The sequence below is a fragment of the Leptonychotes weddellii genome, chromosome 13, assembly GCF_054177405.1.
Source record: "Leptonychotes weddellii isolate Sample4059 chromosome 13, ASM5417740v2, whole genome shotgun sequence".
Classification (NCBI taxonomy): Eukaryota; Metazoa; Chordata; class Mammalia; order Carnivora; family Phocidae; genus Leptonychotes; species Leptonychotes weddellii.
The window spans coordinates 12,980,381-12,998,841 of NC_138381.1; the positions used below are offsets into that span (position 1 = coordinate 12,980,381).

Genomic DNA, 18,461 nt, shown 5'->3' on the forward strand with positions numbered 1-18,461 from the left:
ACAAGTTAAAAAGGAAACAAATCACTGTCAAAAAAAAAAAATTGTACCTGATCATCATTTTCATCTGAAAAGGTTATTGATGTAAGCTTGTAGTTATTCTTCAATAAAAATTCATTGACTAAGAAGTTTAGAGCTCTCTTTTCAAGAGGTTTGATTGGTTCCTACAGGCAAAATAAAAGATACAATACTATAAGTTTCCTTCCTTCAATACTTGTGCTACCATTTTATGTGGAAGATACTTTTAGTTCTGTCATTCACCCACCTGAATTTCAGGACTTGATTTGTAATTTTTTCGTTCCTGTAAAGGAACTTCGTGTTCTGGTGGAAGAAAATATAAATAACACTTTACTATTTTACATTTGAAAATATTTCAGCTACTTCTACATTGTCAAAGTAGAAAAAGTCTCAAAAAAGTTTTATGTACACCACCTGCAGCCTTTGTCAGGTTGGCTCGGAGGGCCTGAATGGTCTCCTTGGCTTTCCGTAGTTCAAACTCCAGGACTGGACAGGGATTTGGAATAAACACACACAGGCATCCAACCAAGAAAAGGGAAACAAAATTAAAAAATAAAAAGCAAGGATGGGTATGAAAAAAAAATACAATTTGTATTGAAAACAGAAAGCATGCAATCTTTATGAAATTTGTGAACGCATGCAGCAGAGTTGGTTTGCAAGCAAACTGGTGAATGTTTTCCATAGTTTTAGAATTCAGGGGACTGCTGATCAAATGTTCTAGCTGTCTGACAGGGAATAGCTCTATTTAAAAATAAAATCTATGGCATACTCTCATTTAGGTAAATAAAAATATTGGTAATCTGGATGCTTGTACTTCACTCAGTGTAGGTAAGAAAATGCAATGGAATATTTTCAGGTGACATAATTTTAGGGGAAAAGACAAAAATTTAGATCAAGTCCAAGCAAATATACTTAAAGAAAACCTTAGTATTAAAAAAGAAAAAGTATTTTTAAATGCATTATCTAGAATACTGTTATAAATCAATATACAGAAACATTAGTGAATATATCCCTTCATTAAGATATTGAAGAAACATGGCTTAAATATTTAAAAATGTTGGGATGGCTTTAAGTTTTTCTACAAACAAAGTTATGTTATCTACAAACAAGCATAGATATGTTAAATACATATCTTAAAAAATGTTCCTATGGTTTTAGGTTTCATTTAAAGCCAAAGGGTTGAAACAGTTTGTTCTTTCATTTCTATTTAAGACCATCCTAAAGTAAATGATTTGTACAATTCTAAAAGTATAGTACCTAAGAATACTAAGTAAAATTAAATAGGATTTCAACGTTTCTGATAACTTTCCAAATAGATAATCTCTTCATGATAAGAGATACTAACTAGTGAAACTCAAAGACTTCTCTTGTTACTGATAAGATAAACGTGAATACTGAGGAAACATTTTTAAAGCTCTTTAAAACGTTTCACCACGATCAAGATTTAACTAGATGTGTCTTAACTGGGAACTTTCTTTAAAATATATAAATATTGCTCTGAAGAAAAAGCAAGCTTAGCTGTGGGGGGGAAAGCCATTTCCATGAAGTAAAGCTCTGGGAAAATTAAGTGATCTTTGTCACAACTGGATATTAAACAAAATTATGGTATTTAAATAGTTCTGCATAACAACTAGCAAATTAAAAAATTTAAAGATGGCAATTTTTTCCTGATTGACTAATAAACAGAAAAAAGAAGATGGCAAATGAGATGCTATCAGAGACAATAAAGCTATAAAAATACATGGAAAAATTAGGATTCACTCAGTTTGCATATTTTCATTAAAAACTGAAGATGTAATTGAATCACATCTAGTACATGAAGGCCAGTTATTTTGATGCACAGAACTTCACTGCAGCAACAGGAAGGCACAACCAAAAGTCAGATGACATGTATGTTACGATTTCTTTTTTGGTAGTTAGCAATGCTGATCTGCAAACATTTCTGTGCAACAAAGTTAAAACATTTTCCCTAAAACTTACACTTCTGGAAACAGAGTTTGTGTTTAAAGTCAGACTGCACACATTCAGTGTGTAAGTACAAAATAGGTTTACTTTTTTTTTTCTAATTTCAAAGCTTTAGGTAATTGATTTTGATCTAAAAATATTTAACCATACCTTAGGTAAAATCAGTATACGTATTATGCTTTCAGTATCACTTACAATTTACTAAGACATATTACAGAACAATTGCAGATCAGAAATGCCTGCGCCAGAATGATAGAAATATGAAAAAAAAATAAATTAAAAAAAGGGTTAAAACACAAACTGTGAAAAACTCAAATTCAATTGGTGAAAAGTTTAGGTGACTAAGAGCAAAACATTGAATGATCAAGGCACAGAAAGCCAGAAAAACCCATGTCAGACGGCAAGAATTTATATTTTTATGCACATCTACAAATACATTGCCAAATGTCACTAAAAATTACCAATGCTTTGAAAAGATAGTGCTTATCAAAATGAATTCACTCTGCTGCATGTTTCTTAATATACAATATAGACTTTAAAAGACAAAGGCATATCGTTGAAGCTCTATAGCACATCTCTATAAAGGCACAGTATGATCAAGTAATTACAATTACATGAGAAAGTTTCACAAGAAAGGTCTGAACAGCTATATTCACACATACATGAATTTGTCTCTTCTTTATTAAAAAATATTGGATTAAAGCTCAAAATTAATTATCCTGTAAAGAGATACACTGTACCAAACAATCTCCAAGTATTTTTTGAATATTTTAATTTTTCATAAAAATGTTTGAGGATGTGTATGTAAAAAAACAAAAACAAAAAAACACCGTAGGAACCAACTACCCACCTCTTCACTACCTCAATCCTCTACTAATAGTCTAACCCTACTGACGGCAATTTTATTGGAATTAAACTAATAACTGCAAAGATGTAGGTATATTCTAATATTATATATTACAGTCTTACCAAAATAATTAATGATTTTCAGTATGAGCATCTCTAGATTAGTTGAAATTGTTATTTTCCAACAGGGGTTGGAATATTGGTATTCTATCAGAGGTACCTGAGTGTTTAAAGATCATGTTCTCATGCCTTTACATGAAAGGTAAAGTGTTAAATTTCAAAGCAGAAAAAAATATCAATCCCTTGTGGCCCCAATCAATATATCACTGTATTATCTTGAAATATTTGCTAGTCTTTGATCATCTTGGCACAAAACTCAAAACATTATTTTGGAACATTTTTTCCATAACTGACATGACTCTGATCAGAGTTAAGTACTTTTTTATTGCTATTTCTGTTCATTGTTGAAGAGTTTAAATCAACAGGGCTGAGTCAAGGTCCTTGCCAGAGTGGACATGAAACCATCTTCTTTCAAGTCAGAATTTCCTGGATTTTTTTTTTCTGACTATAAAGTGATTTGACTTCATAATAAAATACCACTTCCCCATTTTTTAATATTTATTTTATTATCCCAGGAACAGGTCTAAGAAATAGGAAAATTCTTTTAAGATTGTAAGTTAGAATAGAAATCTATTCCTAAAAATGATATTAAAAGCCTAAGACGGTAACATTAACACCCCTCCTGGGTTTAGACTTCTTCCTGCCTATTATAGACTTCAGAAAGGAATACAACTGTTAGGCATGTGAGTAGATAGTGAAAAATAAATGAATGGAAGCAAGAAGCAATCTCTATTTATAGACATTTAGTTTTCTATATTCATCTTAGTGGGGGGAAAAAAATCCTCTTCCCCAAACCTTAAAAGAAAAAAAAAATCTTATTACTGTCCTTCCTGCTCAGGTTCTCTTACAGATTCCTCTATCACTCATCTCAAAGCTGGTGTTTTTCAGGGTACCATCTTGGCCCTTTTCTTACCCTACATACCCCACCGGGATGATATCCAGCCTTATGGTTTTAACTTTGACAAGTACTCCGAAGATTCAAAAATCTTTAAACATTTTCCCGAAGATACAGACCTACCTAATTATCTCTAGGACATGCCCACCTGAGTGTCTCATAAGTTTTGAATTTGATCTATATGAATTTCATCATCTTCCTCTCAAATCTGCTTCCTCCTGCAGCCTCTCTCCACTAATGGCACCACTATCTATGCAGATACCCAAACAGGAAACCTGGAAATTACTCTTCACTTATCCCTTGTGCTTACTCAGTCCACATTAATTAAATGTCCAAGCCATATATTCCAACCCTTGAGTAACCCCCTACTAAAAAACCGTTCATCTCAATTGTCTCTGCAATTATCCTAGTTCAGACCTTTATGATTTATCACCTAAATTATAACACCCTTCAGCCATATTAAAAGCTTGTTGCCTTTAAAGCCTTGTTTGAACATCTACCTCACTTAAAATCATAAAGATTTAAGTAAGGCTCAAAACAAGAAAAACAAACAAACAAAAAAACAAACAAAAAAAACCTACTAATTTATACTACGTACAAATATCTGTACTAGGGGAGAAATACATCAGGAATCTGGATATGTATGTTGCAGGCCAATAGCAAAGAGATGAGAGGGCTATTGATGCTGCTTTTTAATCATTGGACAGGCCAGGTTATTTCTCAGGCAAAAATCTGAAAGTCATTTTAGAATGTCTACTAGATTATGTAAGCTTTATAGAGGCTTCATGTGTCTATTTTGTTGATTACTGTTAACAGAACAGCTTAATACCTTGAGTACTGAATAAACACTCAACAAATATTAATTGAATAAGTGGATATTCAGAGACTCTGATGATAAAAGACAGATCATGTAAAATGGAGACAGGGTTATAGGTGGTCCCAAAATTAACAAGGTCCTTACCACCGTTTCTAAAGTACTGTACATTTATTTATATTACAGATACAGACATTTTTCAGGACAAATTTCTTGAGAGTGGAAACTTTATTTCATGTTTCTATATCTAGTACCTAACACATAGCAGATGCTCAGAATGTCTAAAATAAATTTTTAAAAAATAGCAATCCCAATATTTAGAATATGCATGTCCCTTGCTATCTTTAAGAGAACTTGAAAATTTAAGAGGTGCACTGTACATGCACCAAGTAACACTAGATTTCTTTAATAACACACAGAAAGTTCAGTTAGGTTAAGCTGAATTTGGTTTGGTGTCTACCACCTTTTAAATCATTTTTATATGAAAATTTACACTTCTAAATTCAGAAATGGAAAATATTTAAAATGAAAAGCTTTTTAAAAATTTACTTCTTTTAAAAGAAAATGACTATGTTGAAATAGTCTTGTATGGGAAAGACACAATTTGGCTATCTACCCACAGGAATGTACAGATGGGTCAAAGCTACAGGCTGGTACTAAAAGATATATTGTGGGCTCTGGAATAAAAACTTATGTGTTCATATCCTGATCCCTTATCATATGGAGGCAAATCATATGGAGGGCAAATCTGTCAATCGTGGTGAGCCTCAGTTTCCTGATGCATAAAATAAGGATACCATGACCTACTCTTCAGAACTGTTAACAAGATTAAATATTTTATACAAAGCACCCCAGCACAGTGCCTGACACAGAGTAGATGCTCAATAAACATTAGTTCATTTAGAGATGTTTTCCTCTTTGAAGGAAAACCTATGTAAGACTTGATAAAAGAACCAGATTTTTAAATTTGGGAAAAAGATGGTAAGAATGATGCTGAAAACATAGTATCTATTTGTCTTATAAACAGCAGCCCCTGAATAAAGGTTGGAGCAGACCCTACATTTACGTGGTGGGACAATGGTCTCAATCAATACCTGTGTTATCTATAATCTCCCTCTGCCCAAGACAGGTATAGAAAAATTTAATAAAGAAATTTCTATTCTTTCCTAGTGAGGTTTACAGGTGATCCAATCACAGATGACAGGATCTTTTCTGGATTATTGGTCTTTAGATAAGCTTTTAAGTTACTACCAATGGTTAGCAAAGAGCCACAAATCTTTTTAGAAATGGGAATTGTGATTAATTGAAACTTTTTCATAAAGTTTCGCCCACATATCACACATTTGATTCAATTACAGGCTATGGTACAAGAGTGCTAAAGAGTAATTCTCTTGTAGTAATATATATTTTCCTTCCCTTTTCCAATGAAGATAAAAGTGTTTATTTACATATTAGCACTGTATAATGATCAAAAATTACTTTATCTCCCCAAACCTAGAGACAGAATATAATCTTTAGATTAAAAATATAAGGTCAAAACCACCACGTATTTATAACATTTCATTCTTAGGTATGCTTGGTTATAACATTTTGCTTTTATATCAATAATGTTTCCCCGAATTAGAAACACTAAAATACCTAAATAACAAGAATAATGAACCTCTTAAATCTGATTAAATCTAAAATTTAGGTTTTCAAATGGAAATTAAAGGAAAGAAAATAATTATGTGATCTCTTTTGGGTAAGAGTTACTCTCTAATTATACAGCCGTCTGAACAGTAATACAATATATAAAACCAGATATATTTGGTTAGTCTAATAAACTACCATATATTTAATATTAACATATAACATAATATATCTAATATCTAACATATACAACATAATTATATAACATAATGCAACTTAACAAATGATAAAATAAGCAGGATAAATTAGTCCTAAAATTATTCAAATAATTTCCATCTAATTTGTTAATTTTGAGATAAAACTGATGTGATTTACTGTTTGATACAAGTCAATAAATAATGCTTATGACTAAATCATGATTTGATATAGGGAGCCACATTAAACTCTTCCAATGATTTCCCCATTCAACTGATATCACTATTATTTACACTGTTGAATCCTCTCTTAGCTTCTGCTGAAATAAAAATAGTTACATCATTTTTTGTCTAACTCATACAATACTATCTGAGATTTAAAATTATTCAATATTTCTATTCTTGAGCAATGAATGAAAATCATATATTGAAATGTCATTTTTAATCAGGTCAAACCTAGTCCTTCCTGCTATGACATACTATATGGCACAGTCAGTTGTGGGCTCTGTTGCTGGGCTATCTGCATTTGAATTTGAATTCTAGCCTTGCCACTGAAGTCTTAAATAATCCCTCTGAGTGTCTCAGTCTCCTGGGGAGGAGAGGATGATGACAACTCTATAAGTCATTGAGTTAATACACATTTAGAATGGTGATTAGAATAGAGCAAGTGCTACATAAAAATTAGTACTCACTTTTATTCATAATGACCACGACAGGTAAACATTAGGTAGACTGTAACAAACTTGTCCCAGTAAATGGAAGAAAAATTCAACAGTTGGTCAAGAAAGTAATTCACATTATGGGTACTCCCTGATACCATATTGCCCCCACGGGCCCCATCTGTCCCATGTGGCATCCCTCCTGCTCCAGGAGTGCCCACCATTCTGGTGGATATCAAACTACCTAACTGATGTCTGTCTGCTTTCCCCATCTAAGAGCCAATGTCCTATGAAAACTACAATTCCTGTAAAGCACTCAAGAATTTCTTCAATTACAGATAGCCACAGCTTTGAAGCATCTGACAAGTACGAAACAGCTGACACTAAAGGAGCCAGGGCTGCTATACTGAATTTCCAGGGTGGACCTGGACAGAATCTAACTGGCTTCATTAGATGTGGGCAGAACAGGTGAAAGGTGGAGAGGGGAGGACAGGAGATTGGTATGAATAACCAAGCATTTAGAAAGAATGTCGGTCTTCTAATTGGAATAAGCAAGGTCCTGGAGGGCCCTGCTGTACCAAGTATTAACTCTTTATTTTCTGGCTTATAGGAAAGCCAAGGGAAATTTTTGGAGAGATGCTGTGATGGCTAGGGAGCACTCAGAGGTCTCAAGACAAAGTTTTATACACCAGCCAGCACAGAAGTTTTTCAACCAATTTTTATAATCAGTAGTGTTGTGTTGATATACAACACCTAAATATCAGCCCAGGTTTGGAAGATCAAAGGAATGAGAAAGACAAGGTCCAACTAACTTTGTACTAAGCTATGGCTAACTTAAACCTGCTTTACACCAGTTAGAGAACTACATGGTTGTAAACTGTTGGTCACAAGCAGAACTCAGCAAATTTTAGGTATGCATAACCAGAAACTCACCCCACAACTGGAAGAGGAAGTTGAGGGTTCAGATGTTCCTTGTAGCAAATAAATTAGTAACATAACTTTGTGTAATAACTACATAATTATATTCACATACCAAATTGTAGAAGGAAGAGAATTCCTCAAGTCACTTTATTATTTCTTGAATGTCAAAGAATCCAAATCTGTCTTTACAGTGTTACTCACCTGCCACTCTCTCATCTGTTTCCCTGTTACCGTCATCTGAATATCTTGCAAAGTCTAAAGAATCAAGAGTACTGATGCTCCCAGCTCGATCTGTAATAATGAGAAAAATAAAAGAAACTTATTTTTAATTGTCAAGATAAAACATTGGAAATCATTTCCATTATTATTTTCAGTTTATAAAACTATGATTCTAAATTCTACTAAAACAATAAACTAAGATAAAAATGCCCACACCAACTAAGCTACTTTAAAACAACTCAAGTTTCCCTGCCCAAATCTCTGGCTAATTCCTGAACAGCGCACACACAGGGCAAACTGCAACCTGTCCAGCTCAAGATGAAAAAACCCAAAACAAACAAAAACAACCTGAAATGAAATTTGAGCTACTGAGTGTTCGCAGACTGAATTCAAGAAAATAATTTCTTATGAAAAAACACAACACTGTTTGAAAAAACAGAACAGAATCCCGTCTCCAAACATGACACACATTTGTCCACCTTACAGTCCAAACTACTTGATACACAAGAACCAGTAAAATGCAACCCAGTCTCAAGACTAAACACAATCAATAGGGACCAACTCGAAGATAATCTAGATGTTAGAATTAGTAGACCAAGTTTTTAAAATAACTATTAAAACTATGCTTAGTAGACTAAGATTTTAAAATAACTACTAAGGGGCTCCTGGGTGGCTCAGGGGTTAAGCAACTCCCTTTGGCTTAGGTCATGATCCTGGGGTCCTGGAATCGAGCCCCACGTCAGGCTCCCTGCTCAAGCCTGCTTCTCCCTCTCCTGCTCCCCCTGCTTGTGCTCTCTCTCTCTCCCCCACCCTCTGTCAAATAAATAAAATCTTTAAAAATAAAATAACTAAAACTATGCTCAGTGAAGTAAAGGAATATGTGCACAGAATGAAAGAAAGGAGAAAATCTTAGCAGAAAAACAGAGACTATAAAAATACTAATGGAAACTCTAAAAGAAAATTACCTGAAATTTAAAATTCTCTAAACAGTTTAAAAACAAAATGGAAATAACTGAGAAAGGAGTCGGTGACTTTCAAGATAGATTAATAGAAACTATCCAAACTCAAGAACAGAGAGAAAAAAAGATTGAAAAAAAATTAACAGAGCCTCAGGGACCCATGGAACAATAGTAAAAGATCTGACATATGTGAATTGGAGTCAACAATAGGTAAGACAAGAGATGGGACAGATACAAATTCAAGAAGCTCAAAGAACACAGAACAGAAACTTAGGCACATAATCAAATTGCTGAAAACCAAAAATGAAAAGAAAATATTAAAAGCAGCCAGAGAAAAACAATATTTTACATATAGGGGAACGGTAATTTGAATGACTGCTGACTTCTCATAAAAACTCCAAAGGCACCCAGGTAGGAAAGAAAGAAGTAAAACTATTTCTATTTTAAATATAAAAAAACTAGGAATCCACTAAAAGATAAACAGACCTAAGAAATAAGTTTATCAAAGCTGCAGAACACAAGATCAACATACAAAATTCAAATTTTTATATACTAGCAATGAACAATCCTAAGGCAAATTTTTTTTAAATTTGATTTCCAATAACATCCAAAAGAAGAAAATACTTAAGGAAGACACTCCAAACTTATAGATGAGAATATCCATGTTAGGACAGCAGAAATCCACAATACACAGATTCAATGGAAACCCTGCAATCCCAATTTAAAAAAAAAAAAACCTCTGCTGACTTTTTCCCACTTCTTTGCAAATATTGAGAAACTATCCGAAACCATGGATATGAAAAAGTCTCAGAAAAGTCGATCTTTTTTTTTAAAGTTTATTTATTTAAGTAATCTCTACATCTGACATGGGGCTGGAACTCATGACCCCAAGATCAAGAGCTGCATGCTCTTCCAACTGAGCCAGCCAGGAGCCCCAATGCCAAAGTAATCTTGGAAAAGAATAAGGATAGAAGAATCATACTTCTTGATTTTAGACTTACAGCATTTTTCAACAAATGGTATTGGGATAAGCAGATAGCCACATGCCAAAGAAGGCAAGTGGACCATTATTGTACACCACAAGCGAAAACTAATTAAAAATGGATCACAGACCTAAATATAACAGTGAAAACTATAAAACTTTTAGTAGGAAATGTGGAAGCAAATCTTTGTGGCCTTGGCTTAGGGCAATGATTTCTTAGATATAACACAAAAGCATAAGCAATGTGGTAGGCAGAAAAATCCTAATCCCTGATTATCTGTGAATATGTTATCTTACATATAGATGGAATTAAGATTGCTAATCAGCTGATCTTAAAATAAAGAGATTATCTTGGATTATTCAGGTTGGGCCAATTTAATAGCAAAGGTCTTTAAAAGTGGAAAAGGGCCAAAACCAAGGAATATAGGCAGCCTCTAGAAGCTATTTTAAAGGCTTCCCCTAGAACCTCCAGAAAAAACACAGGCCTGCCAACACCTTAATTTCAGCCCATTTAGCCTATTACAAGACCCATTTTGGATTTTTGAACTACAGAACTGCGAGATAATAAATAATAAAAATAATAAATTTGCGTTGTTCTAAGATGCCACATTTGTATTTTATAGCAGCCATAGGAAACTAATACAAGTGATAAACAAATGAACTGATAAACTAGATTTCATCAAAATGAAAAACCTCTGCTTTAATGGATAAAGAAGAGGTGAAATATATATGTGTGTATATATATATATACACACACACACATATATATGATATACACATATCATATATATATATCATATACATACATATATGTACAATGGAATATTATTCAACCATAAAGAATGAAATCTTGCCATTTACAACAACATGGATAGATCTAGAGAGTATAATGTTAAGTGAATTAAGGCAGTCAGAGAAAGACAAATACCATATGATTTCACTCATACATGGAATTTAAGAAATGAATTGAACAAATGAACAAAGAAAAAAAAAAAGAAGAGACAAATCAAAAAACACTCTTCATTACAGACAACAAACAGACAGTTACCAGAGGGGAGGGAGGTGGTGGGATGCATGAAATAGGTGAAAGGGATTAAGAGTACACATTTTGTTGAGCAGTGAGTAATATATGGAACTGTTGAATCACTATACTGTATGGCTAAAACTAATATAACGCTGTATGTTAACTATACTGGAATTTAAAAAAAAAATCACCATTTAGAAAGTGAAAACACAACCCACAGAATGTGAGAAAATATTTGCAAATCAAGCATCTGATAAAGGACTTATATCTACAAATATAAAGCACTCTTATAACTTAATTAAAAAAAAGAGCATAACTTCAAAATGGGCAAAAGATTTAAAAAGACATTTTTCCAAAGAAGATACACGAATGCCTAGTGAGTACACCGAAGAATGCTCAACATCATTAGTCATTAGGGAAATGAAAACCAAACCACAATGAGTTACCATTTCAAACCCACTAGATGGCTATAATCAAAAAGACAGATACTAACAAGTGTTTCAGAGGATGTGGAGAAAGCAGAACCCATATACTTTGCTGGCTGGAATGTAAAATGGCTCGACTGCTTAGGAAAAGTTTGGCAGTTCCTCAACAAATTAAACATAGAATTCCCATATAGTATATACTATACTATATACTATATACCCAAGAGAATTGGAAACCTATATTCATACAAAAACTTGTTCATGAATGTTCATTAACATTATTCACAATGGCAACAAAACAAAACATTATTCACAATGTCCATCAACTGATGAATAAGTAAATAAAATGTGGTATAACCATATAATGGAGTATTATTCACACATGCAACAACATATATAAACCCTGAAAACATCCTAAGTGAAAGAAGCCAGACACATATGGTCATATATTATATGATTTCACTTATATGAAATGTCTGGAATAGGCAAATCCATAAAACACAAAATATATTAGTGGTTTGCCAGGCACTGTTGATAGAGAAGAATGAGCAGTGACTACTAATGGGTACAGGATTTCTTTTAGGGATGATGAAAATGTTCTGGCATACAGAATAATGATGACTGCACAATTTTATAAATACACTAAAACTGAATTGTATACTTTAAATGGTGAATTTGGGGTATATGAATTATGCCTACTTTAATAAAAAGACAAAAAATATTCAAGTGTTGGCCAAGATGCAAAGAAACTGGAACCCTCATATATTGCTGGTGGGAATGTAAAATGGTACAGCTACTTTGGAAAACAGTTGGTAATTCTTCAGAAAGCTGTTAAACATTTGAGTTACCTTACGACCCAAACAATTCCTCTTCCATCCAAAACAAATGAAAACGTATGTCCACACAAAATCTTGTACATGATCATTTATAGCAGCATTATATACAATGACAAAAAAGTAGGAACAACAAAATGCCTATTAACTGATGAATGGAGAAATAAAATGTAGTATGTACATCCATACAACTGAAAGTTATTATCCAATAAAAAGGACTGAAATACTGATACATGTTACAACATGATGAAGCTTGAAAATACCCTAAGTGAAAGAAGCCAGTCACAAAAGAACCACATATTACATGTAAGGAATGTACAAAATTGGCAAATTTATAGCGGCAGAAAGTAGATTAAGTAATTTCCTAGGGCTGGAGGGTAAGGATGAACAGGATGTGTGATAATGGGTGAGAAATTTCTTTTTGGGGTGATGGATAGGATCTAAAATTAGAATAGGTGATAGTTGCACAACTCTATAAATATGCTAAAAACAATTGAATCATATACTCCAAATGGGTGAATTTTAAGATACTTAAATTCTGTCTAAATAAAACTATTAATTTAAAAAAGGTATAACTGCTTTGGAGTGCAATGAGAAAAAATGTAATTCAAATTCTGTATTCAACAAAAATATCCTTCCAAAATGAAGGCAAGATAAACTTAATCAGTTCCCTAAATATTTTTCACAAAGGTCCTTGTGCCTCAAGATGCTCCTAAGAAGAGTTCTAAAAAAAGAAAGAAAAAAATATAGTTGTGTGTGTGTGTGTATGTGTGATATCTCAGGTTTTATAGTGCACATCAGTATAACAAAGATCCATAGAAGTCCTGAGGTAAAGCAAAATAAGATAGCATTTCCCAGAATCATTTGTCCACCACATTCCTTTTTTGAGTAATACCTATTTATTATCACAAGGAAATAATGTTACTCAGAACACATTGTGAAAAATGTTAAACTGCTTTCCCTATTTTTCTATAATTTAAAAATATCCCTCTCTCACTCCCCCCTGCTTGTGTTCCTTCTCTCTGTCAAATAAATAAATAAATAAAATCTTTAAAAATAAATAAATAAAAATACTCATTTAAGGGAAATAATGCATTAGAACAGGGGTTGGCCGGCCAAGACCTGAGCCAAATGTGGCCTGAGGCCCGTTTTTATATGATCCCCAAGCCAAGGGTGGCTTTAATATTTTTTAAAGGGTTGTTATCACTTATTCAGTCACTAAACATTTACAGAGCACCTAATCTGTACCAGGTACTGTTGTATATTCAGGGTACATAGCAGTGAAAAAACAGATAAATAGTATGCCAAAAGATACTATGCAGAAAAGCAAAACAGTAGAAAAGGGAAAATTAATTTATACGAAAACATCTCAACTCTTATTAGATCTCTGTGATGTAGCTGTCTTTGTTACTATTTTTTAAACAGAAATGTCTTGCTCTCAGATCCCACTTCACCATCAGTGGCTCCCAGATTCAATAACGCTGTGGAAGGCTCCAATCAGAAAATATTTTAAACTGAGCACTAAAGAATAAATATCCACCAAGTCAACTAATGAGGGAAAGAACAAACAAGTATATGGAATTTTCAAAGTGCAGGACTAGTTTGGTGTAAGCAGTAAGGTTTCAATGTACAGAAGCTACAAGGTGGTCAGGTAGGCTAGGAGGTAAAGGACCAGCAGGGACATTTTGTAATAGTGTACAGGAATGAACCACGCTGTAAAATAAACGAGTAACATCAATTTTACAAAGGAATCTACTTCTATATTAAATTTTACACATGTAGAACTGGTTACAGTCGAACACTCAGCTTTTCAAGGAAGGTGGTTCCTCCTTAGTAAATACTAGCTCAGCTTTCTACTCTTTCTGAGATAGTACACAACTAACTGCCTAGCATTCTTACCCAGAAGACACTGTAAGATTTTGCAAGTGTTGGGGTCATTATTATAAAAAAAATATATTGCTGTTTTACTATATAGGAAACAAAAGAAATAGAGACTCAAATATTCAAATTAGGGAAAGACTTATTGAACTGCACTTAATACTTGAAAATACTTCATACCCTATTAACTTTTTGTCAGGCACCATCTTAAGTGCAGGGGATACTGTGTCATCAAGACTGACAAGGTCCCTGTTCTTAGAGAACATTCTACAGCAGGGAAGAGAACAGTAAGTAAAAAAAAGAAAAAAAGAAAATTAATTAATTCAGATGATCAAAATGGTATAAAGAAAATAAAAGAAGGCCAGAGTAGTAGGTAGTTGCAGGTTGGGGTGTAATATTGGTGCACTCAGAGAAAGCCCTTCTGAAGAGGTGAGAATAGGTAAAAGAGTTTCAGGCAGACCTGAGTCAGGAAAAACAGAGGCTAGTGTAAACAATCAGAAAACCACCATAGTTTGAATTCTATTTCAAGTACAAAGGGAAACAACAAAGCACACAATTTTTAATCATTTAACCAATTTTTAATCAAAATCATTTTGGCTTATATATGCCTATATGCTATAAGTAAAGTGGTTTGTAGAGAGACCAATTAAGCTAGAGAGTATTATGCTAAGTGAAATGTCAGCCTGAGAAAGACAAATACCCTATGATTTCACTCATATGTGGAATTTAAGAAACAAAACAAACGAGCAAAGGGAAAAAAGAAAAAGTGAGGGAGAGGCAAACCAAGAAACAGACTTTCAACTCTAGAGAACAAACTGAGGGTTACTAGATGGGAGGTGGGTGGGTGGGGGGATGGGTCAAACATGTGACTGGGATTAAAGAGGGTACTTGTCCTGAGGAGCACTGGGAGTTGTTTGGAAGTGATGAATCACTATACTGTACACCTGAAACTAATATTATACTGTATAACTGGAATTTAAATAAAAACTTGAATTATAAAAAAGAGGTTATTATAGTCACGTGGGTAAGAGACAATCAGATTTAAACTAGAATAGTGGCAGTAGAAATGTGAGTAGTGGTCAGATTGAGGTTATGCTTTTAATGTAGAACTACATGTCCGCTAATACCATGGATGTGGGTTTAAGTAAAAGAGAGAAAACAAAATTATTCCTAAAGACTTCATTTACTGGATTTGTAATATGAGATACAAAAGGTGAATAGAACTTCAGAGGTTCTGTGTTTTAAGTGCACTGTGGTGATGGGTAGAATCCTTAGCTTACACCAGATTTTTAAGTGTCCCTAAAGAGAAAGCACTATGTAAACATTCTCACTTAGGCGAAGAAATTAAAGTGGATACTTACTAAGGGTGACCTAACTAGCTAATGCAAAAAAAGGACAAATTAGAAGCTAGGTCGAGTTTGTTATTAAAATACTATTTTACAAAGTACCTAACTATTTATATATTGATCTAAGGAAATAGATTATCTCTGTTCAGAAAGCAGAATCAGGACAAATGAATGCAAATTATAGAAACATAGATTTGGACCTCACATAGGGCTCCCCCATCTTCCTTTTTTTGGGTAAGTTTATTTATTTATTTAACTAATCTCTATACCGAACATGGGGCTCGAACTCATGACCCTGAGATCAAGAGTCGCATACTCCTACGACTGAGCCAGCCAGGTGCACCCCACCATCTTCTTTTAAAACAATTAGTACATGCCAATAACTGAAATGATTGACTTAATTATCAATGTACCTTATCTTTAAATTCCTGTTAAGGTAACCTAAGTGAAATTCTATATATAGCACTCTTCTTAGAACACTGTGTTTCTATTCAAGGAAGCATTTAATTTCCTTGCAATTTAATTATACCTGATAAATAATAATTTGCTATTAACTTAAATTTTAATACAGCATAAGCAAAAATCCCTTTGGTATTTCTATTCACATTCTTTGACCATGGAGCTAACATCTAGATTTTCCTGATATATTAGTTTATCTGGCCATTATTGCCCTAACCAGAAACTCAACTTAAGAACTACATCTTCTACTCTTAGTCACATGTCTTAGCTCCTCATTCTGATGTCTCCAACGTGTGTATTAAAACATGTACACCCAATAGGACCAACTTTTATCAACCAATATTCTGGTATTGTGACATCAGTCCTCACAGTCTTATTTCTGATTTCATGAAATGTTAAGGATGATGTTGGTTGTTGATTTCAGATAAATATTTTTTATTATGTTAAGTATTCACCTACTGTGAAAACTGTTAGTTTTCTATGTTTTTTTCTTTCTCTTCCTCTTCATATGTTTAATCATATATATAGGCCTAGATTACAGCTGGTTAATCACCATACATTATTCCTCCATTATACTGTTATTATTTTCTGAAAGTTTCAAAGAACTCATCTGTACAATGGGAGAGTCCTTGGGGAAAGCAAACACACACACAGTTTAATTTTTAACTTGGTATTATTATGGCCGTTGGAAAATATTTTGGCCCAAGCCAAGAGCTTCATATTTTCCGAAAAAGAAGATTTGACACCTTTCTAAATAATAACTATGATGTCACAAAAGTAAAAATCTCCTAATTCATTAAAATTTATTCTATGTCAGAAAAAAAAATACTAATAAAGACAGTAATTTCAATTTTGACTGAACTAACCTATAACAGGTTTTGTAAATACAATGTACTTTGGATTTTCAGACTAACAGGTAATACTATAGCCCCAAGAGAAATATGCTTCTGTAGATCCAGCCACAATTCTTTTCAGGGTAAGTGCCTTTCTAAATACTCTAAAAGAGAGAGGTTTGAAAAATTTAACTCCTTTTATTTAGAAAGAATCTACCATATTCTAATATGAAGTATACCACAAAGCATATCTTCAAATTCTAGGATTGTGTATTCTTAATAATTCATTTTATAACTCAAGAAGCTGAATGGCCTGGAAGTTTCATCAGAGCTGGCAAACTGGTAAAACCTGTATGTAGGTTTTAACTGAAGTCCGAGAACTAAATCCATTATATGCAGTGTGACTTTAAAGCATGCAAGATTAGTTTTATAAATCACATACAAAAGTCTCACTTATATTTACATTTAATATTTTAGCTATTTTAGCACTGATGCAGGATGTACTTTTACAATAGTTCAAAAAATTAGTTTCAGATTCTTGAAAAGGTATTTTTTATGGAAATTATATAGTACTTTAAAATCTAAATGTAATTGAATAGCTGCTGACTGGTAAAGAGTACTGGTTAATTCAATTAAACATTTATTGATCAACTACTGTGTACGAGGTTACTGACATGAAGGTAAAGTATTAAAGGATAATTTTAAATATGTGGATATAGAAGTCCATGTAGATGTGTTTTGTATGCTTATTAAATGTTTCTGTAAACACACACAATGAGTTACTAATAGTAATTGACTCAGATGAGTAGAATTAAAATTTTTACTACATACTTTTCTTTGTACCATTTGAGTTTTGTTTGTATTTTGGCATTTTACCCCCAAAGACATTTAATACTTTTTATAATATAAGCATTTAACAATTAAAAAGTCACGAAAGTACCCAATTCATAATGAAAGGACAGGGAGTAAAGTATTACCAAACAATTAGCTTTATATTTCAATTCTTTCAGTAAAAGTGGTTTACTGAACCATGCCTAAATAAATCTATGTCACAGTACATAACAAAAGAATGTATATTATAGAAATTCAATAAATAGAAAGATAATAAATTTCCCTTAAAGGTAATTATATTTAGGGGCGCCTGGGTGGCTCAGATGGTTAAGTGTCTGCCTTCGGCTCAGGTCATGATCCCTGGGTCCTGGGATCGAGCCCCGCATCGGGCTCCTTGCTCGGCGGGAAGCCTGCTTCTCCCCTCTCCTTCTACTGCTTCCCCTGCTTGCGCTCTCTCGCTCTCTGTGTCAAATAAATAAATAAAATCTTAAAAAAAAAAAGTAATTATATTTAAACCTGAGATTGTATATAAACATTTTAATATGTTATCAACTTAAATTAATTATGGATCTTAGAGATCTGTCAAGGGCAAAACTTACATTTATAGTTTTTGA

The 18,461-nt window shown here is 33.2% G+C and overlaps 1 protein-coding gene across 9 annotated transcripts in view; it reads right to left on the minus strand.

Moving 5' to 3' along the window:
• The window catches only part of RELCH (RAB11 binding and LisH domain, coiled-coil and HEAT repeat containing), a 110,002-nt gene that overhangs the window by 78,966 nt on the left and 12,575 nt on the right, over positions 1–18,461 (minus strand). For all 9 annotated transcript variants that reach the window (XR_014139559.1, XM_081801067.1, XM_081801066.1 and 6 more), the window contains exons 2-5: positions 8,260–8,349; positions 430–501; positions 263–318; positions 48–161 (exon numbers count right to left, since the gene is read on the minus strand). Coding sequence is in view for 8 of the 9 variants with exons in the window: in XM_081801067.1 (XP_081657193.1) it covers positions 48–161; positions 263–318; positions 430–501; positions 8,260–8,349 (332 nt within the window). In the remaining variant the exon portion in view is untranslated. The remainder of the gene's footprint in view (positions 1–47; positions 162–262; positions 319–429; positions 502–8,259; positions 8,350–18,461) is intronic.